Source organism: Lonchura striata, chromosome 1 (genome assembly GCF_050655825.1).
Source record: "Lonchura striata isolate lonStrDom1 chromosome 1, ASM5065582v1, whole genome shotgun sequence".
Taxonomy (NCBI): Eukaryota; Metazoa; Chordata; class Aves; order Passeriformes; family Estrildidae; genus Lonchura; species Lonchura striata.
The window spans coordinates 94554320-94580489 of NC_140703.1; the positions used below are offsets into that span (position 1 = coordinate 94554320).

General features: G+C 41.4%; 1 protein-coding gene across 4 annotated transcripts in view; it reads right to left on the reverse strand.

Moving 5' to 3' along the window:
- Nucleotides 1–4978: 4978 nt before the first annotated feature.
- Nucleotides 4979–26170, reverse strand: part of COL4A2 (collagen type IV alpha 2 chain) — a 147117-nt gene continuing 125925 nt past the window's right edge. For all 4 annotated transcript variants that reach the window (XM_021545583.4, XM_085583743.1, XM_085583747.1 and 1 more), the window contains exons 30-48: nucleotides 24934–25095; nucleotides 24297–24467; nucleotides 23041–23184; nucleotides 21644–21769; nucleotides 21079–21260; nucleotides 19594–19657; nucleotides 19134–19208; nucleotides 18421–18528; nucleotides 17380–17487; nucleotides 16058–16129; nucleotides 15546–15671; nucleotides 14098–14214; nucleotides 12709–12870; nucleotides 12471–12569; nucleotides 11567–11713; nucleotides 10847–10963; nucleotides 9774–9965; nucleotides 9208–9494; nucleotides 4979–6620 (exon numbers count right to left, since the gene is read on the reverse strand). In XM_021545583.4, coding sequence (XP_021401258.3) covers nucleotides 6366–6620; nucleotides 9208–9494; nucleotides 9774–9965; nucleotides 10847–10963; nucleotides 11567–11713; nucleotides 12471–12569; nucleotides 12709–12870; nucleotides 14098–14214; nucleotides 15546–15671; nucleotides 16058–16129; nucleotides 17380–17487; nucleotides 18421–18528; nucleotides 19134–19208; nucleotides 19594–19657; nucleotides 21079–21260; nucleotides 21644–21769; nucleotides 23041–23184; nucleotides 24297–24467; nucleotides 24934–25095 — 2714 coding nt within the window. In that variant the 3' untranslated portion in view covers nucleotides 4979–6365. The remainder of the gene's footprint in view (nucleotides 6621–9207; nucleotides 9495–9773; nucleotides 9966–10846; nucleotides 10964–11566; nucleotides 11714–12470; nucleotides 12570–12708; nucleotides 12871–14097; nucleotides 14215–15545; nucleotides 15672–16057; nucleotides 16130–17379; nucleotides 17488–18420; nucleotides 18529–19133; nucleotides 19209–19593; nucleotides 19658–21078; nucleotides 21261–21643; nucleotides 21770–23040; nucleotides 23185–24296; nucleotides 24468–24933; nucleotides 25096–26170) is intronic.

The following is a 26170-nucleotide window of genomic DNA, read 5'->3' on the forward strand; positions in this document are numbered from 1 at the left end:
GTGTTCTGTCTCCTTTTCCACTTCTTAGTTGTTCTCAGGCAGAGCTGCAGCTTTGGTTTTTATCAGCTGTGCATGACATTACTACCTGGGTAGTAATTACCTCTACCTGGAGGGAAGTGAAGACTGGTGTTTTCTGATGTGAAACGGGCTAATGCAGGAGGAAGGGAAGAAACTGCCTTTTGTGGAGTAAAAGGCCCATGAAAGAGCATTAATGAGGTACAGGTTTCTCTCCTGACTGCAGTAAAAAGGTGGGGCTAACACTTAATATAGCTCCTAGAGTTTCCCAACCCTCTCAGCTACAAACAATGCACGTAGTGACCCAGGAGCTCACACTCAACTGAGGCAGAGTGAAGAACTTGTAGTTTTTAAACACACCCTGAGACCCCCCTCATTCCTCCCAAAACCAGCCAACCACTCAACCCCAAGGATGCAGCTTGAATATTTTCAGTTTTGTGAGCTCCAGCGTGGGGACTCCATCTTCCTTTGGATGCCACCAACTAAAGGTTGGTGGCTCTTATGCTTTGTCATTGCCTCTCTCTGTCCCTCCCAAATCACAGTTGTTCCATACATAGGGAAAAAAATTACCAAATAAATAATAAATTAATTTTTTACTAAATATATTTAAAGCTCTTTTTTTTTGAAAGTACATCCTATTGAGTTAATTGCTCCAGAGCAGTAACTTTATTTTCTGCTTTTAAGTTAATTCATAGTACACATGTTATGGGGAAGAATGGCTTGAGAGAGAAACCACTCAGCATTAAATAATATAATAATAGGTTTGGGTTGGAAGGGATCTTTAAATGTCATCTAGTCCACTTCCCCATGCATTGAGCAGGTAGGTCTTTAACTTGATTAGGTTGCTCAAAACTGTGTCCAATAGAAACTTGAATATTTCCATGGTTGGGGCATCTACCACCTCTCTGGGTGGTACAACAGCTGCAACACCTGTTGCAGTGTTTTACCAAACTCATTGTCAAAATGTCTTCCTTATATCTAGTCTGCACCTGCCCTTTTGTGGTTTAAAATTGTTACCCCTTTTCCTATTGCTACAGGCCCTACTAAGGGTTATAATCTTTTGGGTTTGCCAGTGGCTTGCAGACACCTACCAGTCTGTCGGAGACTAAACAGCACCTGAGCTATGGTATTTTAAAATGTATATAATTAGAAACCTTCTAGCTATGGACAAAATTCCAGGGTCAGTATGTAGTCTTCCCTCAGGACTGGGAAGAGACAAAAGGCTACACTCTGTTTTGTTTGTGACCAAAGGGTTCTGCTGACACATCTGTGAGAAGTCCAGCACTGGCTTTCCTGCGTCTGTTGGCAGCTGAACCCTCAACACGTGCTGATTGCAAGGTCAGGCATTTTGGGAGATGAGCATCTAGAAGGTACAGAATAGGAAAAATATTTGTAAATTTAACATCCACTACTTCTTAAGGAATAAATATTTGCAATCCAGTTGCACCAGCATTTGATTCATATGAGATGTTAAGTAATTCTTACAGTCTTTCTAAAAGTTCTAGCTTGGGTGTTTTCACCAAATGAGATGACACAGGAACCAGCCTTGTGTGCTGCGCTTTTGCCCTTAAGGCTGCACTTGTCTGGTATGATGTTCTTGTTTTTTTTAGTGTTGCTGGCTATTACACCTTGAGAAATTTCTGGGTTATGATGGGTTGACACTGTACCAGCCTTTGTGAGATCACAGGATTACACGACAAAACCTGGGAAGTATTTGTGTAATACCCGGGAGCTGTTGAGAGGTCAGTTGTCTGGAGCTGTGTCTGTTGTGGTGATGCTGCTGAAGCCAAGGGAAATCCTCCCTGGCAGGATGAATGAAGGTGGGTGAAGGCATGGATGAAGGACTCTGCCTGCCCTGCCAGGGAGGGGGAACTCATTTAACAAGCATTTATTCCCCCTGCCCTTCTCCCTGTTAAGTCTGGATTATGTGAAGTGATCATATAGTGAAATAAAAGAGGTGCTATTTTTGGCCATGCTGGGTGAACGTGAGCTACAGGTCAGCCTGTAGGTGATGGTGAGCCAGGCTGACCATGGGGGAGGATCTGTGCCAGAGTGGTTGGGAAGGATCCATCCTGCTTTCTGCCCCTCACAGGCACTCATGGTGCAAGATGGAGATTGCCGTGGGCCCTTGACAACCCCAACAAGGCTTCAAGTCTTGTGGGGGCCACAAAAGAACCTCCTTTGCCAGTGTCTGTAGGGCTGGCAAAGCTTCTGAGCCTCTTAGCTATATCCTTGCTCACATCATGGTGGGAAGCGCTCCTGCCTGTTTCTGCTACTCTGTTCATGAGTCGTGGGGTGCTGTGATGCTGGCTCTTCCCTTGTTCAGTAGGGTTTAACTGCTGTGTGCAGCACAACTGTAGGGCCATGTCCCCACTCCCCTGAGCGGGTGGCCGTGTCTGGGGTGCCACTGGTCCCCATTGGTTACAGGGGCAGCTGCTCCCTGTGCTTGGTGCTCTGGGCATATTGGCAGTGACCCCTCAGCCTCTCTCCTGGCAACAATCTCACACCTCCTGTGCCAAGGCCATGTTTACTGCTTGCTGTTTGCTAATTTTCTATTTCTGGCAGGCATGGGCAAGCACAGTCATATAGGCTGTGAACAGACTCTGCTCATGTGGTCAATATGCTCTGAGGGAATAATTGGGGTCAGCTCACGTCACTATGTTGACTTCACTTTTATCAGTGGTAAAACACTGATGCACTATTACCTGTAGAAGGGGAATATAATCTCATTTATCTTCTACAGGCTGAGCATGTTATACTTCAGCATGTTTTAAAACAGAAAAGTGTAGGAAGCATACAGCATGCTTTGAAGTAGAAGATGTGGTCAAAACAAGGGAAAATTGTGATTTTTTTTACATCCTAGGCTGGAGCACTCTAGTTCAGTAAAAGGATTGTTTTGTTTTGCTGTAGCTGATATTTTCCTGTATAAAGATATTTTAGCTTCCTGAAAGTGGGTTCTGCAACCATAACTGTGGAATGGTTTGGGTTGGAAGGGATCTTCAAGAATCATCTAGTTCCAGCCCTCTGGCCATGGGCAGACATCTGCCACTCGAACAGGTTGCTCAAAGCCCCATCCAGCCTGGCTTTGAACACTCTTGGGGATGGGACAACCACAGCTTCTCTGTGCAACCTACTCCAGTGTCTCACCACCCTCACAGTAAAAACATGTCCTCCTTCTGTTCAAACTAAACCAACCCTCTTTCAGTTTAAAACTGCTACCCCTCGCCCTGTACACTACAGGTCTTGTTAAGTCTCCTTTAGGTACTCTGAGGTGCTATAAGATCTCCCCAGAGTGTTTTTCAGCTGAACAAAAACTGTCAGCCTGTCTTCCTAGGAGAGGAGGTAAACTTGCAGCTAAGAGGCAGTTTGACAAGTTAGTGTCCTTCCATGCAGTGCTCTGGATGAGCTCACCAGGTGAAATCCTCTGTTTGCTGTGAGTGTTCCACGGGTTTGTGTGCATGAGCTCCCTGCACTTCTCTGAGCTGCGATTGCTCAGGCTTTGGAGAAACACAGCTGTGGGTACACAGACCTGAAGTGCATGACATGCAAAAAGTACAGAAGCTCAAGCCTGCTTAGTACCCTATGGGTTTTATGGTTGGTTTGTCTTTTCCCTGCACTATGCTGATGTGTTCCACTTAATGCTGTGCTGGGACCACTCTGAACAAACTTGTTAAGATCAGCTTGTTGGATCAGAGAAACTGAAGAGGCAAAGCAACTGTTGGTGGAAGAACCATGTGCTGAAGTTTTATGTGCAAGAGCAATGAGCTTTGTAGGAAGATTAGGCAGTATATTAGCCATTGAAATCCAAATAGTTTGCTGCTGTTGTTGACATAATCAGTTTTTTACAGATTTGTTTAACCTTCACTCGAATTCTCTTAAAACACTGAATGTGCTGCATCACCTGAGTTGCATGCTGTACAATCCACAAGTGATAGTTGTATGATCATCACACAAGCATTGCTGTCTAGCAATATGTGGAAGAGGCAAGTTCCAAGTCTATTCTTGGATATTTGTTACTGCCATGTTTAAAAGAATTGGCAAATATGGAATAGATTTAGCTCATGTTGACTGCAATGCTTGCAGTACTAAGAGTTCTATTTAGCTGAAATAAGTAATAGTGTGATAAGTTTGTTCAGGGGCTGCCTTTCAGAGCTAATGCAGGGTCAGAGAGCTCATTTAAAGCTCAGATAGATAATTTCTCTGGTTATGGCTATATCTAATTATATGAGCAACTAATCTAGGTCAGACAGTGTGCTAGGTAAGTATCTGAATGCAGCCTACTAGAAAGATGGCAGGGGACTTCTTACAAGGGCATGTAGTGCCAGGATAAGGCAAAATGGTTTCAGATTGAGAGTAGGTTTAGATTAGATATTAAGAAAACATTCTTTAGTGTGAAGGTGGTGATGCACTGGATGTTGACCAGAGAAGTTGTGGGTGCCCCATCCCTGAGAGTGTTTATGGCCAGGTTAGATGCCACTCTGAACAACCTGGTCTAGTGAAAGCCCCCTGTCCATGGCAGGGGGCTTGGAACGAAATTATTTTTATGGTCCCTTCTGATTCAACCCATTCTATGGTTCTAGACCTTTAACTTAATTTATATGTTTTTGTGACGGTAACACTTCTCAAGTCTGGTAAATGTTTGTTTCCTGAAATTGTAGAGCATGAATAATGGTTGTTTTAGTCTGCAATGCCACAGTTTATTTGTTTTAATCATTCTAACAACAGATTAAATACTATTTTACTTGTTCATCTTAAAGTGATTTTAGAGACAGCTCCCCTCTTAGATCTTTTTAAGTGCCATGAAACAAACAAGTGTTCTCTGGTTGAAGAGTTTGAGTTTCAGAGGGAGGAGTTTACTGGGAGTGCTTTTCTAATTCCTTAGTGCAAACAAAGTATTTCAACAGAGAAGTCTATGTACATTGTATGGGAAAACACCATTTACAAAATAGAAATCAAAACCAAATAGAGGTGTAGAAAAAAAAGGTTTTATTTATAATACAGTGAGGTTGGAATGTAATAATAAAAGCCAAGAAGCACCTGAAGCAGGAGTGAGGTAAGTTACTGGAAAATCAACTGTCATTGCTATAAATATTAATCGGATTATGTGAACATGATATTTGTAGCTGATCCTTTTTTCCCTCCTCTCTTGCAGCGCAGACAACTTTGGGCTAAATTGTTTCTTTTTACAGAAGTACAGAACTAGGCATTCTATCAATTATCAACCCTTTTCTACAGGAAAAGATGATGCCAAATAAATGCCTTGCTTCCCTCCCCTTTGCTTTTGCAAAGATGGCTCTGTGCAGGTTGGGATGGTGGCCATCCCGTTGCCACTTGTCCCCAGCTGCCAGGACAGGATGCATTCAGAGAATGTGCAGGGCTGTGTTTGAGGGTCATGTGGCATTGAGCACTCCTGCACACCCTACTGTGTGCTGCTCCAACATGATGTGGCTGAATCCTGTTTGTGATGAGTGGCTTAATTTCAGAGGGGAAAAGGTGCAATGCAAAAACCAACTGCTGCTGCTGTGTGAGTGGTGTGACACAAATGAAATTTCCACAGCACGGTGGACCAAGGGATTTTTTGGCTTGGGGTATGTCTAGGAAAAACACCATCAAGCTTATAAAATAAAATGCTAATCTTCTTCATGTAGATTTCTAACCAAATTGAAAGAGTTGCATTTTGTTGTTGCTGTTTTTGGGAGTCCGTGGGCTTTGTTATTGGCAGTTGTTAAGCGCTAAAACATGGGGAGGCTTGGGAAAAAAAAAAAAAAAAAAAAAAGATGGTGTTGGCTGTGTTTGAAATGCCCAAGCACAAAATACTAAAATGTAAGTTAGGTTTCAGTGCTGGACATGAGCATTTTGGGCTACAGTATGTTTTCAGTATTTTGCAACAATTTACGACTTAGATGATCCTCTGTTAATTTATGGAACTGCAGCTGTTAGTGTTTACTGTTGTGAGAAATATAGTAAATAGAAAGATATATATATATTCTCTTCAGGTAAATGTAGATATTCTCTTCAGGTGGGTATCATCTGACCAAGGAAACCTTTTATTACTGAAGTTTTTGGTGTTTCAAAGCTGTGAATATTTCTATCATTTGGCAAACGATGTAATATTAGACTAGCAAAAAATGTGTATATATACTGCATAGTGGGAGAACACACCACTAGATCTGTTCAACTTAGTGTTAACTTGCTTTTACAGACATTTAAAAAATTAATTTCCATTCAGCTTTTGAGGTAATAAGTTAAAAAAAGCACCAACATGATTTATTCAATTGTCTAACTACCTCAGAAGGCTCCTCAGTATACGAACTACATGAAAAGGCGGTTCCTTACACTGTGGGAGACTTCTATAAGTTCTTCATGCAGACTTGACATCTGCTGATATGGCTTCGGATGAGTCCTGCCTTGAGTGTGTCTCCCGAGGGCTTGCTTTGGAAGGGTTGGTCGATGGTGGTGAGCCAGAAGCTGTATTTGTTTGCAAAGTAGTGACAGGTTCCGCGTGCGCCGTTGCATTCAATGAAAGGAGTTGCCCTGAAATCTTCCAGGCAGCTCCCAGGAGAAACCAGTGACTGTCCTCCACCTTCATCACCAGCAGCAGTGTGCTAAGGGAGACAAGGAGGGCAGTGTTCAGAGCGCAGCCTCAGGCAATGTTATCATAAACTTACATGTGTGAAAAGAGAAAAACCACTAGAATTGCTCCTAATTCTTATCTCCAGAGCAGAAAGTTGGCCAGTCCTGCAGCTGTGTAAGGGTTTGGCTATGCTATAACTATATAAAGCAACTAGCCCATATGCTGATGCCTCTTTGAAATCTTCTAACAAACATCTTTTCTGTAGTTAAGATTTTCACTGTTGGAAGTCTTAGAATTGGAGAATCATTTAGGTGGAAAGGCCCACTGGAGGTCACTTCCCCCAGTTCCCTGCTCAAAGCAGGGCTGACACCGAAATACCCTCAGTTGTTCCAAGGTACTGTGGAGTTGTTAATACCTCTAGGATGGACCTCCCACAGCTTGTCTGGGCATCTTACTCCTCTGTTTTATTACCCTCACTAAGAAAATTTTTTTGCCATATATTTAATTTGAATTTCCCAAATTATAAAGTCTTACTCTGCATTGCATGTGAGGAGCACTGCAGAAACAGAATTTGCTTCTATACAAAAACTAGTTCCTTGTATGACATTTTTTTTGACAGTGAATTACACCAGAATCATGCATCTTTACCCCACTCAACTGTTGCCTTTGACAGGTTCTGTGGTAATGAACTGAATGTTACTTTTCTTCTGTCAAAGACATTACTAACAAAATGGGCATTTTCTCTGTCCCTTTAATAAATATACAGCTGTATTTTAAAGTTATACTGTATAATTTTTGTTAGGAACTGAAAGAATCTGTAAAATAAAAGAAAACAGCTGGAAAACAAAGTTCTTAAACAGTTTTGTAAATGTAGGGAATGTAAGAGGCTGCATAAATGATTTCAACTTTGAGGCCTCTGCAGTTGGAGCTGGAAAGCCGATAGTAAAACCTGCTGATGCTGTTTGAGCCCTGGCATGGGAGCAGCCCTGCTTGGTATTCCATGCTTGGTCTGTAAGCTCCAACTCTATGCTATAACATCTCATATTCACTGTAGTTTTTTTTCCTCCTGCAATGCTTACTCATATAGGATGTGTGATAGTGGAGCACCCTTGCTACATGAAATCTTACTGACTTCTCTGGCTGTTTGGGCAGAGTCTGTGCTGACTGATTGTCCCTTACTCAGGGGCAGGAGGTGACAAATTCAAGCCAAGGAATTAAAACAGCATGTACTCAGAGAAAACCACAAGTGTGCTTTACGTCTTCCACAGTTGCCTGAGAAGCAAAAATGCGTACACCAAACACTTCATTTGCTCCACAAGTTAGCTGGGAAAATGGGGATTTTTCTCACAGTGCGTACCACAGTGCTGACAGACTTTGTTCTGGCAAAAAGTTCTTGCTAAGGTGGCAACTTTGCTCTTAACAATGCTCAGTATTTACATGGGGCTTTGCAAATATTTAATTAATACTTGGCATTCTTGTGAAGTAACTATGAGATTGGTATCAGGGCTTTTTATAGAAGCAAAGGAAAGGTTAAACACAGGGATGGTAATAAATTTGATCTACTCTCTCAAAATGTGGGCATTTTTTTTCTGTACCTAATTTCAGATTTGCCTGTATCTTATTTTCTGAAAAAAAAAGAAAAAGTTTTTGGCTTTTGACATACAAATGGCTTGTGGGTAAGATTGACTATTGTTCTTTCATGATGTCTTCTGCCACAGAAATCTTGTTTCTTTTCCAACACTGTTTACTTCAGGATTCAGCCAGTATTCAATAAGTTAACAACATGGGCATGCTGCTGCAGGTTTTGACTCTTGTGTTCCTCAAGCAAGTCAGAAAAATGAATATCTGTGAGACCATTCACTGGCATTTCAGCTGCTGTTTACCATGCTAAACCCTCTGGGGCTCTTATGATCCCTCTGTACAGTCTTGCAAAAAAAGGTCAGGCCCTTCAGTACGGCTTCTGCTGCACACTCAGCACTAAGTTTTTTCTGTAACATCCCATTTCCTAATTATAAGATCAAAAGATTGAAGAGATCATGTAAACAATGGGATGTATGGCTCAGCTCGCAGAGATACAACACTGAAACTTAATTCTAAAAACAACCACAGGCTGCCTCTCTCTCCAGAACAAGCGAAAGACTTTGGCTTCAAAATCTTTGACCAAAACACCAATGATTTTTAAATTTCAAAAAGAAGGGGAAAAGTATGTTGTTGCTTTTCCTTTTTTTCCCTCTAGATCAGCTTCTTAGTAGTCATGTATGTAAATAACTCCAAATCTTTAGCTGTGAAAATGCTCTATATGCTCCTGTTGCACCTCAGTGTAATTTCATTTAAGTCATAGCTGTCCTTTTATTCTGTTCTGAAGTGCTATTTTGTACATAAAATAAACTCTCCAGATGCTACTCTGACAAGAGACAATTTTCTCTGAAATTCACAGAAATTTTCATCTTCCTCTTCTGCTTCCTAGAAATTACTTTTGTAGTTCCCTGGTTCCCTAGCATGGGGAAGCCCCCATGGTTTTGGTCTTGCTGGCTCTGAAGCAGAGGAACCTCACTAGTACCAAACACTCAAATTTAAAACCCGTTGCTGCACAAAATGTGACACTGGAGACCCAATACCATAAGGAAGGAATATCCGATCCACAAACTGCGCCAGCCTTCAGGGCAGTGAGGAATAGAAGCTTCTTGACTGTGGACAGCAATTGCCACAGCTGGGGCCTCGCAGACCGAGCAGCGACTGATATATGGCTTAATGTCTTCTTCTGCCACAGGCATCATTGGAAGAGGTGCTGTAGTTGAGAGCCAGTAGGATTTATCATTTCGACTTGCATAGTAACAAATATCCCCAGGGTTACAGTAGAGGAATGGCATGGTGCTAAAACGAGACAAACATGAGCCAGCCAGACCTGTTAAAAAAGAAGCAAAAAGCAATCATTCTCACAGAAGACAATGCACACTTCCAGTTTCCTGCTCTTTCCGAAGTACCTGCCAGGAGAGCCCTGTGGTCCAGAATGTTTTGCTGGCTTTACAGGTTCCCACAAACACTAATGACTTGCAGGAGCTCTCTCAGGGGGACTCCATGAAGACATATAGTTTTTTTATTTTTGTTTTGGTGCTTCCTAAGCCTGTTTGTTGTAGTCCCAGCTTTTGGAATCCAGGCTGCTGCCAGCAGTATTTCTACATACCTAGATCCTGGTTATGTGCTTTCTCTTGTCCTTCAAAATACAGTAGGCTGTATCCACTCCAGAGTTTGTTCATGCCAACTGGGCACATTGGCTCTTGGTCGGACTGGCTGTGCTTCACCAGCAGGTAGCCCATGCTGACACTGCGACCCGGCATGCCTGGTGGCCCAGGGCTACCAGGGCGGCCTGGCTGACCTTAGAGGAGAGCAGAAAAGAACTCCAGATGAGTTTGTGCTCCCACAAATGATCTAGTGCTAGCCGATTTCCAGCTAAGCTGCTGACGAACAGCTTAATGGCATGATGCCTTTTCTTTATGATAAGTTATTGATAGAAGAGCTGCAGTTCTAGGATTATAACAGTTGCTTTTGAAGTAGATTGGTGCTGGATCAGGCTCCCTGGTTTCCAAGATAATATATTTCACACTGGAACTAGAGAAAGTCACCAATAAAGTTCTGATGAATTTGAGCATACTTGGTAAAACAGAGATGACAAGATTTTTCCTTTAAAATATTTTCTTAGTCCAAGATTAACCAGTGGTTGTTGGATTTCTTGTGTTTGACTCATACACTTGAAACTATGCTCTGCAAATACCTTTTTCTTTGTGTGCTTAGCTGACAAAGATAGCAATAGTTCTGCTCTTTATTTGATAAGGACACAGGTATTTCCTTTACAGACACATTCCCTTAAACTTTATCTATCCAAGTTTCACCTACCCAGCCATTCATCTCCATGAATGTAGCTGTTAGTTAAACATTAGGCTAAAAATACTTAATAAATAAACTCAGAAAGAAACAAACTCATGAGTGGACTGATATCTACAGCTATCAAAATTAATTCTGAAAATACTGCTCTAAGGTAACTTAACATTTAATTAGTTGTCCCTTGTAAAGTATCTATGAAGACAGAAATTTTGATCCCCTCTCTTTCCCTCCCCTCTTCCACCTTCCTTTTGCTCCTTGCCCCCTCCTCTCACCCCCTCCTCTCTATCCTCTCATTTCCTTCCAGTGAAGTAACTGCAGAGTGATTAAGTGCAGAGAAATGGGAAAGAAGAAAAAATGCAGTGTGGTATCTCTTACCTTCAAATCCCACCGGACCCTGAAATCCCATTCCTCCTTGTTCCCCTCTGGAGCCAGGAGGAGCTGGAATGCCACCCCTGCCCTGGAGTCCTGGCTCTCCAGGTGAGCCTCGGGAACCTTATACAACAATGGTTGTAAGCACAGTGACTGCAGACATATCAACATGCCCTTCCCACTTTAACATGTGCTCTACTTGTGTATGTTTGGGCCTGTCTGCTGGCTTTGCACTGAAGGTAAGACACTATGGTACTTGCTCAGGCAAAAAGCACCAAGTTAATTGGAAAAGCTTGCTGGGATCAAGACTACATGAGTCCCACAACCTTAATCCTTCACTCTTGGCACCACTTATCTCTGATGAGGCTCATGGCAAAAGGTGCAATGTATCAGCTCTACCCATCACTGATGCTACATTATTCCCTGAGCTGACAGTGTTCCCACAAGGATGTGCACTTTTCCACCAAAGATGTTCAGTCTTGATGTGCATGAGATCCATATCTGATGTTGCTTTGGCTTTGTGAGTATTGCCAAAGTTATTTAGTATTTTGCTTATATTCTGAATGCTAGGAGGAGGAAGAAAGCTGAAGCCTCAGCTTTGGAAGACTGAAAAATGACTCTCCTTTCTGGATTACAGACTTTAAAGTAGAAGAGCATCAAATCAGTGCTCTGGTGACCTCAATCTGCTAAGGGGAACAGCTTTCAGTCTGAATGTGTGACTCCTACCTGGATCTCCTGGTGGGCCCTGAGGTCCCATATCTCCTGGGCTTCCTTGAGGTCCTATATTTCCACGGGGACCTGGTGAACCTTGCTCAGCAACCAGCCTTGGAGGAAGAGGGGGCAGCCCAGGAGAGCCTGGAGGTCCCTGGAAGCCTGTCATTAGAAGCAAGATGAGATAGTTTGATTATTAAAAATCCCCAACTACCCTCTATTTTTCCTTAATGTACTTTCATCCAGACACTGTTGCTCTTACTTGGCTGCATATGCATGAGAGGTCTGTGGTCTGCAACTTGCCAGCCTGGGCATAGCAGCTATATTATTTTGGGGAAATATGTGTGGGTATGGAGTGCCCCAGATGAGACAATCTCCAAGTACGGGATCATCTCCAAGAGATTGTCTTCACGTGGACTGTGCATAAATAAGCAGAAGGAAATTCATGATGCTACTTGTCCCTAATTTATGACACAGGAAGCTGGGAATTCCCACCCAAACAGCTGCAGCTCTCGGAGGTGCAGCACCATCTTTTGTGGGCTTCAAGAGACAAAAATACATGATAGTATAGATGGTATGGTGGATTTTAAAGCTCTCTTTAAATATTCAGTATGTCTACTCTGGAGGATTAATTTAGACAATAAATCCCTCTTTTTATTAACTGCAAAAGTGGCTCTGATTTTGGAGTTGGCACCTCATACATGTCAAATTCATGAAGCCAAAAAACTGACTATTCATGTTAAATTCAGGCATCTGCCCTCTGGAATTTCCCAGGATTCACAGAGTCATGCAGGATGGAGGACTCTGGAGGTCACCAAACCCAACCTCCTGCTCAAAGCATGGCCAGTTAGATCAGCTCTGTGGAGCTGCAGAATGAGTGGTTTCAAAAGGAGTCACATATCTGACTGCATACACTTACCAGTTACTCCTCTATCTCCCTTGGGTCCGATGGGTCCCAGATCACCTGGAAATCCTACTGTGCCCATAAAGCCAATGACACCTTGTTCACCCCTAGGACCTTTAATGCAAAATGACAAGTGGCATTATTGCACTTCAGTACAAATCAAGTGAGTGAAAAAGTCATGGTGCTAAAGCTGCTGTAGCATACATAGAAGGCTCTCCTGCTTCCTCCCACAATCAGTGTTTCCCATCCTTACCTTTTGGTCCAGGGAATCCAGGCAGGCCAGGTCTTCCTGATAATCCAGGATCACCTCTACTTCCTTTTGGGCCAATTTCTCCAGTCCTACCTGTTTCTCCACTTTCTCCTTTGCTTCCTGGTGGAGCAGGTATTCCAGGCTGCCCCTGTGGTCCTGGATAGCCTGTTTAGAGGAGATTGTAATCTGTTGATACTTAACACCTGGGCACAGAGGAAAGTAACAGAACTATCTAACTGTATCCCATCAGGTTTTATTTCCTTAATTAAGCAGGGGACAGACTTATTCACCGCTCCTGCTCCTGCTCTCAGGCTGGCAGCAGTGGCAGAGGAATTAGAGTAGGAAGCTCCCACTAAACAGTGCTATTTCAATCAAGATTTCAGCAGAAATAGGGTGCCTGCTGAGATACAGCCTTCCATGAACTATTCCTTCACCAGCAAATGCCCCACTTCCCTAGGTGTCTCCTTGCCTCATCCTAAATTATCCAAGTAGCTAGAGGGAAATCAGAGAACAGCAAGTATCTGACTCAGAGCCAAGGACTTACTGTTCTGTGTACCTGACAGGTTTCTCTTCAGTTACCTCTATTGCTTACAAGGTATTTGGACCTTTTTTCCTGAGGAGAGAGTAACCCTTACTATGTAGGGTTTTGAATGGGGCATCTCTTGTGCTGCCTTTTGAAGCTGGATCACATGAGGTTACGATTGCAAGATGTATGTGCAAAGCAACTTGTCTCACCATTTTGGCTGGGATATGGTATTCTGGTTTCCACTCTCCTCACTGCTTGGAGAGTTGGAATCAGTATGCAGAGTCAGGCCAACTAACATCCTATTTCTATGTGGAAGCCTAGGCATTTTGCTGGTTTTCAGCTGGTTTGTCTGTTCTAAGTTTTTGCCGAGTTTACGTAAAATTTTCCATCCATCATATAAAGATGTTAGTGGAGCAACTTCTGCTAGAAGCTCTTCATAATGGCACTGCAATTTGAAATTATTGTGCAGTCCAATAAGTAGCAGGAATTTTTAAGAAGAAAGAGCTAATACTTTAAGAGTGTAATTTAGCTTGCCTGGTCATTTCACATCAGAGAATTTTGTAAATGATTAAGACAGTATTTAATAGACTTGCAAGTCTGCCACAGGCCTCAGATTTTAGAGTAGTAGATTAGCATAATGCTTCTGAGAGTTGTCAAGAGAATTCTGGATTATTTAATCTGTTACTTGAATGAAGATCAAACCCTTCCATCAGGCAACCTGGAGGAACTGCCTATTGCTTTCAAGAGGTCTGTCTCTATTACCTGATCTACCATGAGTTCTGTCCAACAGTTTTAGTGTTGTATTTAATAGGGCTTCTTTACTGAATCAAGACAGAAATAACAATGACTGCTGTCGCATGAATTACCTGGCACTCCATCTAGACCTGGGGAGCCTTTATCACCAGGATATCCTGATATATTTGAAATCCCAGGAGGTCCTGGAAATCCTTCCTGCCCAGGAATACCAAAGGATCCTGGGACTCCTGAAGGGAAGAGAAGAAATAATTAATACTGCAAGGAAAATGCACAATTGCAATTAAAGGTACTCAGATTAAGGAGTGGGATTTTCAAAATAGAAAACACCTGCAGTTCCCACTGATTTTTGTTTTACTTTTTCAGATGACACTGTGGAAGTTTGTTTTTTTTTTTAAAGAACCAAATACTAGTCCTCTGCCAAAGCTCTCTGGGTAGTTAATTACATTTCACTGTGTTGAATACTAATAATCTTGTGTCTGCCAGGTAAAATATTATTTCAAGATAGGAAGCACTCAAAATATCCTAGGTATACTGAAGCAGGCAGGAAAGCAGCTTTGTTCTTCTGTTCCTGCAGGGTCAGGGCAGACAATTAGCATTATTTGGCGTGAGTTAAAACCAAAAGTTCAAATCCAAGAAGTTCTCTAGAGATGAAAAATTAAGTGGTCAAAAATCTGCCCTACCAATAACAGATTATTCTTTTAAGTATATTGAAGTTGTTAGGAAGTTGACCTTCTGTTTATAATTGTGACAAATAAACATGAATGAGGTAAGCTGTTTTTTTAAATGCCTGATAATAAATATCTGAATGGTATTTGAGATGGCATAGCATGCTAGTAACAATAAAGTGTAACACAAAAGAATATGAATAAGTCATTGAACCAAGCAGGCAAAGGCAGTAAACTTTCATATCTCTGTCAGTCCTTAATCCTTTCAGAGCCAAATTGTTGGAAAAAATTAAAAAACAAACCCACAAAAAACATATGTAATTTGTTTATTTGTTCATAACATCAGTCTGGTGGCTTCTTGATGGATGAAAACCAGGTGGTGACCCATTCTGAGATGAGCACAATCTGTTACAGCACAAAGGGCTGGAGCTTACCCTGCACAAGGGATAGATGACACAGCAAAGCACTGTGTACAGGAGCAGAGCCCCCGAGGTGCCAGCAGGACCATCACACATTGAGAGACAGTGAGGCTTTCAGGAGAAAGGTAAACATGGACAGGTTTGCAACAAAAAGAGAGAGGGGTCATGCCTTTGAGTAACTGGATCGTCATTAAAAATATTTGGGGAGCTAATGGCTGAGAGTAGCCTCGGGCATTTGCAGCTTGCTGAGCCCAGTGGGTGCTACAGGACAGGGAAGCACCCAGGCTGTGCAGCTCGGGGAACACACACTGCTTTCTGAGCCAGGGCTGGCTGAGCTGCAGCACAAACTCCCAGCAGCGACCTTCCCAGCTTGGAGTTCACCTATTCAACTGTCTACCCCATGGTGTATTTTATGGCATCTCTGACACCCACAGATGAAACAAGTAGGTGGATCCCTTTCTCTGGAACACAGACCTGGAACACCTCTCTCTCCCTTCTGGCCTGGAGGTCCTCGGCTGCCTTCAACTCTGCTTGGCTCTCCTGCTTCTCCTTTGTCACCCACTGCACCTGGGAAACCTGCAGAGCCATATCCATCTAGACCTGTTGAGTAGTTCAGAATAAAGAGGAAAGCTGAAACATTTCTGCATGTAACAGTGCATGCCAAAGTACATGTATAGAGCATATGGATTTACAAAATACATGAGTCTGCAATGGCTCATTGAATAAAAGGCTCATGATGAGAAAAAAACACCATGAAGTTTTAACTTTATCAGAGGAAAGAAATCATGATCTGAAGTTCTGTTCTAATCCACCTGTGGGGTAGCACATAGTGTATGAGTTGATTTCCAGAGTCCACAATAATGAAGCACATTCCAAAACTTTGGAGGACACAGTTAAAAAAGTTGCATTACAAAGATCTCACTGCCCAACCTTGAAGGCAACACAATGTTGTGCCTGTGAACATGCAGAGTAACAGCCTCACATACCTGGTGATCCTGGTAAGCCCTTAGTGCCTGGTAGACCATGCAGTCCACTGATTCCTCTGAAGCCAGGCTGGCCTGTTTTAAAATTACATTCATGATTATCATAATACTTTCTATTAGTCTGTATAGGTTCCTGGACCAAAAAAAAAATCATCAAATGCTTGAATAAATGCTATTCTATGTTAAAATATGGTGTATTATATGCAAATGAATGAATTTACATAAGTTTATTATGAAATACACCACACTATGACTTTGTCATTGGCAAATTTTGTTGTTATCCAATAAACTCATTACTCCAGAGATATTTTTTTAAATATCTCTGATCCATCTGGTACCATGTCATTAATTTCAGTCTAGCTGTCATAGTTTTTTTAGTACCTATTTAGTTTTTCAGAATCCTCAAGCCAAGGCAATTATGACATAATTGTAGACTTTACACGTGGTTATAATAAAGCTGTCTTCAGAAGCAATTCACTCTGTGTCATTTAAAAAACCAAAAAAAACCTCTAAATAAATGCCTGATAACTACCGTTACTATTGTTACTATTTTTACAGGTAAAATTTATTCCATCTATTTGTACCTTTGATAGGTAAGTGGTAAGTATGATGTTAAAGCTAGACAATGGCCAGAGCTCTGGAGGACTATTCTGTTGCAGAAAAATAAGTGTCTGTCTGTCTCTCTTCATTGTCTAAAAAGGCAGTCTTCATAGCTGTGTTAGCTTAGCTTTGAGGCAGATTCAGATAGAAAAATCTTACTAAAAGATTTCTGGCTGAAAGGTAGAAAAAAATCTGCTACCTTAATATATTAAGGAATTAAGTAGCAACCATTGAGATTCTGTATCCTGTAATAGAAACAGCTTCATTTTAAGCAATCACCTGCATTTTCATAGCACAATTCTGTCTAAACCATTTATTCTTGAAATTGAATCAGTTAACAGTTTTTGGTGATGATGCAGGACAAATATGTTGCTTGCTATCTAATGCCACATTATAATATTCTCATATTGTATATTACTACCATTGCTGCATCTTTAATAATTTTTTATTGCTTGCTTTCTTCCTAGCTGTCATGAAAAACAAAAATGTTCCTTGAAAACTGCTTTCCTAGTTGAAGAGGTCATCAACAGTTAAAATGAGCTGAAAAGACACCAGAAGCCATAAATCAGCAACCACATCTCATTGTTAATGCACTTGGACTTTGTGAGGAACAAATATTTTATTCTGCCACTCTGAACTGCAAAATCCCCCCTCCTTCTTTATCCCAAATAAACATTTGTAAGTGCTCACACAGAAATGATTGAATAGCTGAGCTGTACAAATACCTGCTTGTCCTGGTAAGCCAGGCCAGCCAGGAGTTCCCTTTTGACCTCTAAGTCCAGGAGTCCCAGGGTTTCCTTGCTGCCCTGGGGGGCCAACCAGTCCTGGCAAACCTGTGTGACAACAATGAATCATTGCTCATGAGCATCCTTAAAACCGACAGGCAAAACACCGACCTGTGCTACTTTCATTCTCCCAGGCAGCAAAATGAAGACTTTCCCTTCCTGATGTCATTGTATGACACAGCACTGCTCATCCAAGTGGAAGAAAAAGAGAGCACAGGTACGAGAGATAAAGTATAAAAGAACAGCTCATTACAAACTTCAGGTTTCTGATAACCTCAAAGACAGTGGGCTGCTCCTAATAAAATGATAACTTGACTTCTATTGCCAGTTACAAGAAGTGATATCATTTCTGTGCATGCCACTTTCCCCTTCTGCTGCACTTGTTTTGCCTTTCCCATTGAGAAGCTGATCAGACAAGAAATATTTCCCAGTGAAGCACCTGTGGAAGTTCTTCCAGTCTTGGCTGGAGTTTCTAAGCCCTCTAATGAGAAAAAGTATGGAGCAACTGTTCTGAAAAAACATTTCCACAATCCTCCTGCAACAGGACATGTTCTTAAGTCCTGAGTATGTGATCCAGCCACAGCTGAACCTGACTTGGCTTCTCTTGTACAGCTGGCCCATGAGCCTGGCTCAAAGGCTCTATAACTGTGTCTTGGGGGATACTGACTTCATTTATGGCAGAAAAAGTAATTGAAAACCCTACTCCTTGTAGTATTGAAGCATTAGAATACATGAGTGTGCCAGCAATACACTTTGACTGGACACATAGTTGTTATAGAAAAGGAAAATCTGGTATAGTTAGGTTTTTGCAATTTCCTCTTAACTTCTGCTGTGAGTTCCACATCCTTGTCACTGCTCCCCACCAATTTACAGAATGATGAACACATAAAAAACTTAATTACTTTGTTTTAATGGGAAGAGTACTTTTCTTTTTCCTCTTAAACAATACTATTCTTTGGAGCATTAAAAAGAATATTTTACCTTCCTGTCCCACAGAGCCAGGGACACCCTGTGTGCCCTTGAGCCCTTCAATGCCAGGGAAACCAGGATCACCACCTTCTCCTTTTGGTCCCACACCTCCTCTTATGCCTAGAAAACCACAAAACCACAAAATTTTAATTCTTTTAATATTCTTTTAAGCAAACAAACATAACATGAACTTGGCTCCTGAATGGGTCATGGGCTTGCCACATAAAGACATTCTTCTAGTCAGGCTGCTTACGTAATCTGGGAGCATGAACAGTTCTCTGGACAAATGATCATTAAACTTGTTTTTAAAAGTGCTCCCCAAATTATGTGGAATATGATACTGATGTTCAAGTGCGCTGCATGTACAGGGAAATTCAATATACTACCGAACAACTCAATGCAAAATATACAAGACTTTGCAATCCCAACTTCTATAATCATGGCCTGATAGTGCTTCTTTTGTCATGAACAGCAAACAAACTATATAGAAATGTTTACTGGAGTTGCCAGTCACTATGCTTACTGCTATAATGGTACTTTCAGGTGAAGAGGTAAATATAGCACATATTAATTTCAATAAAGGAAAGATGAACCTCTCCAGGAGCTGTCATGAGAACACAGGTTCAAGAGCCATTAAAAGCCCATAGAAAGGTCTCCCTCCCTTTCTCTGGAAACTTGGGTATGTGAAAAGAAATACATTCAGAGAGCAACTGTGAAATTAATACCTGTTAAGCCTGGCACACCAACTTCCCCTTTAAGGCCTGGCATTCCTGGTAAGTTTATAGTATCTCCCCGATCACCTATTTCAAACAAAAATGAACTCATGAGTGGCAAGTCTTTAATTTAAACAGTATTTCCTGTTGTTTCAAAGGAATTGCAACTTCAGAGGCAAAATTCTGCAACTATTATCTTTGTAGAATAAAAGAGAAGTAAATTAAAGATGGCAAAAAATTGTTTGGAACAGCCTCCCTCCTTGCCATAGATGGATTTATCTCTGGACATCACATTTTGCATGAAATTAACAGCATTAACCTTTTTAGAGTCTTCCACACATATAATATCATTCTGTAAGAATGTAGAAAGACTCTTTGAGATTGAAGACACACTGAGACCTCTCAGAACTTAATGTCAAGTATTTGATTGGTGGTGAATACAGAGAGTGCTCAGATAAGAAAACAAACTCACCTATTTCTCCATGTGAGCCAGGAGTACCGAAATGGCCTGAAATTCCTGGAATGCCCTTTTCTCCCTATGATATGATTGAAAGCAGGCATCAGTTAGTAAAAATGAGGATTTATTCAACCTTCCAAGCAGCTGACTTTGGAAATATGAAAAAAAAGCTATTAAAAGTACCAGTTTTGAGTTTCTGTAGTACTATATAGAGTAACTTGGCATCAGTCAGTTAATCTAAATAAGCACCAACCAAGGGACAAGTTATGTTTGCAAAGGCTTAAGTTTAAAATTGAGGACATCCCATTATGCACATATAGCAGTGAGTCCTTGTGCTGGCTTTGCCTAGTAGCCAGTACAGGATTGTGTTTTGGATTTATGCTGGAAACACTGTTGATAACACAGGGATGTTTTCATCCCTACTGAACTGTGCTTACCTTGTGTCAGGACATTTTTTGCTTGTCACCCCATCCTGCCAGTGAGCAGGCTGGGGGTGAGCAAGGGTTTGGGAGGGGACACAGCTGATCCCAACTGTGGATATCAATGGATACCCCACACTTTATGGCCTCAAGCTCACCATGTAAGGATGAGGGGATGATGGACTGGGGGGTAACAATGCTTGGGGTTTGGGCATTAGCTAGTTGATGATGGGCAACAGTTTTCATTTGTATCACTTCTCTTTCTCAGGTTTTATTTCTCTATAATTGTTTTATTATTATTATTATTACTATTATTATTATTTATTGTTATTGTAGTTTATTTAAATTATAAAGCTGTTCCTATCCATCAGCTCTCTCACTTTTACCCTTCCAGTTCTCTTCTCCCCATCCTGCTGGGGATGTGTGGGGGAACAAGCAACTGGGTGGGGCTTAGATTCTGGCTGAGGTTAAACCATAACAGTCCTGCAGTCCTTGGATAAAAAAAAAATTCTTATTGAAACATAAAGGCAAAGAGAACCTGAGAAAGGAACATAGTTTTTGTCTCTCTTAAATAAATGATGTCTATGAGTCTACTGTCAGGACTTTTCTAAGCGTTTATTTCTTCCAATGTAATTTATTTTGCTGCCAGAGTGAATTACAATGAATTTCCCTCTGGAAGCTAAGATTTTTAGGCTCTTTTATTGTTAAGTAAGTGACAGTGAGTAACTTTTGGCAGTGATACCATTAAGTCCTGGGTCAAAGAGGAAAGTAAGCCCAACACTGGGAATAAGTTTTACCAGGAGCTATGGCAACAGGATCAAAGATCTAGAAGGAACCATCTGGGTCCTCACTGGCAAAATTTTGGCCTATGAAATTTGGATGTCTCACAATGAGAAGAGAAATTACTCTGCTTAATGAATGTTGGAGAGAGCAAGCAAAAGTATTTGATCATTCCATGCTTATAGCATTTTTATTTTTGTACTGCTGTTGTTTGGCAAAATTTCAAGGGGTGAATGCCACTTCCTGAGAAGCTGAATGCCAGCACAAGGGCACCCTTATTCCCTCATGTGCATCAACTCACTCTGACTCCTGTGGTGCCAGGAAAGCCTCTGATGCCAGGAGAACCAGCAGGACCAGGATACCCTTTCACACCTGTCAGCCCTTTTGCACCAATGTCTCCCTTCACACCAGCCACATAACTGGGATGCCCAGGAGACCCTGGGGTTCCTGTCTTTCCAGGAAGGCCTGGCATTCCCTTGCTACCTGCAGGCAGGGAAGAAGAAAAATAAATAAGGGAAGACTGACATGTGGGCTTGTGTGTAAGAAGTTTTCCTGCTACCAGCCTTCTTGATACATGGCACCACAATGTGCTGTACAAGGCAACACACACACACACACACACAAACACACACACACACACACACACACACACACACACACACACATACACATCATCCCTCAAAGCTTTCCTTGGGGGTGACTCTGTGAAATGCATCCAGGAGCTCAGTTTCTGCTGCCAGAGACCTTGCTGGGGAGACTGCAGCCAAGTGGTACAATGAGTAGGGAATATTTAATATGGTAGCTGAGAAAAAGCACTAAAATTATAGTTCTGAATGTGCTTGCCTTTTTTTACTGTGACCACTGACCTTTTAAGCCAAAGGATCCCTTTGTGCCCCTTTCTCCAGCATCTCCTTTTTCACCTTTAACTTCCATCATCATGCTGGGCATGAGCTTTGGAGGTTCTCCTGGGGGGCCTTGATCCCCACGATCACCTAAAGGGTAAAAAACCCAACCATGTTACAAAATGCTAGTCAGCAGCATGGTCGGAAAGTGAACAGAAGAGTGATTTAGGAAAAAAGAATGACCTTGCACAAGCTACAGAAAATCCACTTCCATGAAAAGTAACTTGTGTCAATACAACATGGCAGTAGAAGAGCCATGCTTAAGAAAACATGAAAACTGAATTAAATTTGTACATATAATCATGGGAGTTGGACCCAGACTCCTCTGTGATAGATAATTTATCTCTCATCAGATCAGTTAGGATTCATGTGTTCATTAAAAAGCCCCAGAATCATGGTTTATAAAAAAAAAAAAAACCAAAAGCACATTGGAGAAAGCGCAGAAAAGCAGTTTAGTTCTAGTGCAAAGAAAATTCTCAGTCAAAAAGCAAAAGAAAGTGTTTGGATTTGTTACCAGTTATAGTTTTCATTTTCTTGACTTTATGGTTACTGGTGATATCAGTAGATAATGTCCAGAAGAAGGGACACATATAGACTCTGTCTTTAGTTCATTGTGGGGTACAGAAACAGGCCAGTAACCCAGACTTGTCTCCTATGATTATGAACTCTCTCATATTTCTTCACCAAGAAGTGTATTTGCACTTCTCTTCACAGGGGCTGCTTTCACACTTGTCTTTTTCTGAGACTGTTGCTGGGATCACTGTTCTGCAGCCTCTGAATTGCAGACACTTTTTAAAAAAATGCCAATCTCAGGGTCCCTAGAAATAACATTTTGGTCTTCTGGCAAAACATTTATTTAAAGGTAATTGTATACAATCAAAAGAGGGCTGAGTTGCAGTTTTTATTTCATCAACAATAATACCAGCTGAATGTTTGTGACTTTTAAGTTTTTGATAACACTTGTGACTTTTAACTACTTAATTTTAATCACGTAATTGCCATTTTTTCTGAATATTTAATTGTCTTTACAGTGCAACTGGAGAAAAATCCGGATTTTCTCCCCCAAACATCTTATGCTTCCTGGGAAAATTCTCTCTTGACTTTTGCACATGTCCAGAGGTGCCACTATCTGAGTTGAGATGAGGAACAAAATGTTTGTCTCCAGCCTTAATTGTGTACAGAAGTAACCTTTCCCTGAGTGTAAAATTCAGGCCTTTTGGCCAGAGGCCCATGTGTAAAATAGGTGGAGGAATGTCTGAGCTAAATTTACCATGTGAAAAATGTGTCTTTCTTTGTGTTCTTGTAAAATAGTTCTGCAGATGTGAAGAGCAAACACACTAGTACCACCCATAAGCAAATACCTTTGAAGCCACGTGCACCCTGTGAGCCTTTATCTCCCCGAGCCCCAAGTGGGCCAAATTCTCCTTTCATTCCCTTCATGCCTGGTCTTCCTTTTAGGCCTGTCATGCCTTTGAAACCATCAATGCCGGGGGAACCTCTTGAGCCTTTAAGAAAGAAGGGGAAGAGAACTGTTACTTCACTCAGATTTCTGCAAACTAAATAAATATGAAACAGCAACACATGACTAAAATGGTATGAAAACTTCAGTGCAGCAGTACCGATTTTTTGGGTGCCTTGATGCCTACAGCAATCTGTAGTTTTGGAGCAGGCACCCAAGCTCTCTAAGAGGTAGTAGAACTCCTGAGGTAGTGTGCTCTCAGGAGTACATGAACCTGCCTCAACTGGCCAAGAAAAGTGTTGTGGAGATGACCAGAATTTAGTGCATTCTTCTGAGAGATCAGTACAACCCCTCTCCTAGAGGTGAGCTTGATATATGTACTTAGTTCCACACAAGGTTTGTAGTCAGCCTGGTCTACATGTAGAGATACAAATCATGGGTCTAGGACTGGCTGGTCCTTTCTCAACAAAACTCCCCTACTCCTGTTTTCTAAACAAGAGAATGTTGTTTTACATGTGTAATGCCAACAAATAGATCTTCATTTCTCTCAAATGACAGCTGATTAGTATTCCAGAGCTAGTCTTGCCCTGTCTTTCCAACTGATGAGATTGCAACATGCATTTTTAAGCATGCTTTGTGCTCAGCTTGGCTTCACATGGGGTTGAATCTCCCCATGTGGTGTAATTACACGTATGTGTTTTCCTGTGGCTGTTAGGTGAGAATCTCACCTTCTCAATATAAGATTAGTATCCGAGAGTCACCATTGAGGTCTTGTGTCTGGCATTGCTCAGTTGACAGCTCCCAGCTTTAAAAAACTTTAAAGCCAATGTTGGGGAAACATCTCTTAAATTTCACTGAGGACCAATGGGACTAGGACAAGGGTAAGAGTTTTAGAGAGAAAACAGTAAACACTGTGTCTTTTGTTAAACGAGAAATAAAACAGCCATTGCTCTTCTAAATAGGGCTGCATATCACAAGCTAGCACTGTGCCAAGGCCAACACAGGGGAAACAGGCAGTGATTTTGGAATGTATTAGGCACATGATCCTAATTCTGCTATTTTAAATAGAGGGAGACCAGCAGAGAATATAACTGACTCATGTCTGCACAGAAGAGCTTTAATCAACTACTGTTTTCAAAGCAGCAGTTCAGAGCTCACCTTTATCTCCTGGAAAGCCATCCATTCCACTTATGCCAGGGGGACCAGTCACACCACGTATACCTGGCAGTCCCGTGTGACCCATGTCACCTTTGTCACCAGACAGACCCTTCAGGCCCACAGGGCCAGGAAAACCTTGCTCACCATCTTCTCCCCTAGCACCAGGTGGACCTGTTTTGTAAATGTGAGAAAAGGAGAGTAAAAAAGGTTTGGACATAGATGATGATTTTATACAAGGTAGCTCAAGAGGGAGAAAACTGCTGTCCTACCAACTTCCCATCGAAGGGGAGAAATTAGGCTTTTTCAACAAACAATTGCAGAAAGTATTATAAAGATAAAGTAGCTCATCAACATGAACCAGCCTTGCTATCAGTTTGGTTCCATACCCACTTGCAACAGGACCTCTTTAAGAATTAAGCCCCTTTTACTAAGCCTACCCTCATTTGGTGGCTTCCTTTTTCCAGCCTGCCAGCAGCCAGCTCTGATCTGACTTGGTTGGTGGCTACAGAAAGAAAAGCAGCAGGTCTGCCTCTGAAGATCATCCCCAAATTTAAACTCTCTGTTGTGGAAACCTTACAGTTGCCCTGCCACAGAGGACTAGTAAAAGGAAAGACACAGGACTGCGTTACTTCCTCACCAAGAGGTCCTTGAGAGCCGGGGCCACCATCTGGCCCACGGTTTCCTGGTGGACCTGGGAATCCATGTGTTCCTGGTGTTCCTGGTAATCCTGTCAAACCAGGGAGACCTTGTGGCCCTGGATCTCCTTTGGGTCCTGGCAAACCTGGGCTACCATCCGCTCCTAAAAGACCAAAATTATGCATTAGAAGCATCATATGTAGTGAACATGCTTTTATATATTTCTTCTGTGTACACCCAAGGCTTCCAGGGTGTGTTTTTCCTTTGAGAATTCAGTGAGAACAGGAAAAGCAAATTAAAGGACTGGTTGTTAGATTTAAAATAATTGACGTTACCTGCAATAATCTCAATATTTCCATCAGATAGGTTGATTGACTCTTTCAAATGAATAGTAATGATTTGGTACCATGTGGATGGATATATATGCAGGTCTCTTTCAGTTTTAATCCCCATTTTTCTATTTTCAATAATGCAGTTAGTCCTGATCTCTCTGTCACATATATCTTAATGAGAACTGAATCAAGCAGCTGACTGAACCCCTGAAATAATGCTATATATCTTTTCTAAAATTTTATAGGCGGGAAAAGAAACATTTAAGACAGATGGTAGGATCTGTGTTATTGTTCAGAAATTTCCACATAAGGTTGTCACAAGGCATTTCTGTAAAACTGATATGAATTCCTAAGCAAAAAGGCCCTAATTTTACATGACTTAATGCACCGTGTGAAAAATTATGTCTCTACCACATATGAGGAAAGAGGGTGTTAATTTTTAAAAGATAATGCCTGCTTTTCATTCAGCTTGGAGAAGCAGCAGCATACAAATACTATATGGAATTTTAAATCCAGGTCAAGTAGATCTCCTTCTCTTTCTTCAGGTTTTACATCAGTGTAGGCCCATTGGCTTGACTGTAATTAAATAAGCTTTATAACTGCAGTCATTTAAAGTGGGTTTTCTCAACAACAGGATAAAGGCTTTAGTTTGCTATTCTGAATGAAGTGGCAAAGATAGTATAAAGGAATCCCTAGTCATCTAATGTAAAATTAAAAAAAATTCATACTTGTAGAAAAATTCACATGCTATCTGGAGCCATTCTGCCAGAACTGTAAAATAAATCAAGAACTGACAAACTAATAATGCTTTTTATTTTCACTTTATTTTTAAGTACTGAAAACTTACTTCTACAAAAATGTTTACAAAGAGGATGCAAAGTCACACCATATTTTTTGTTTTCAAAC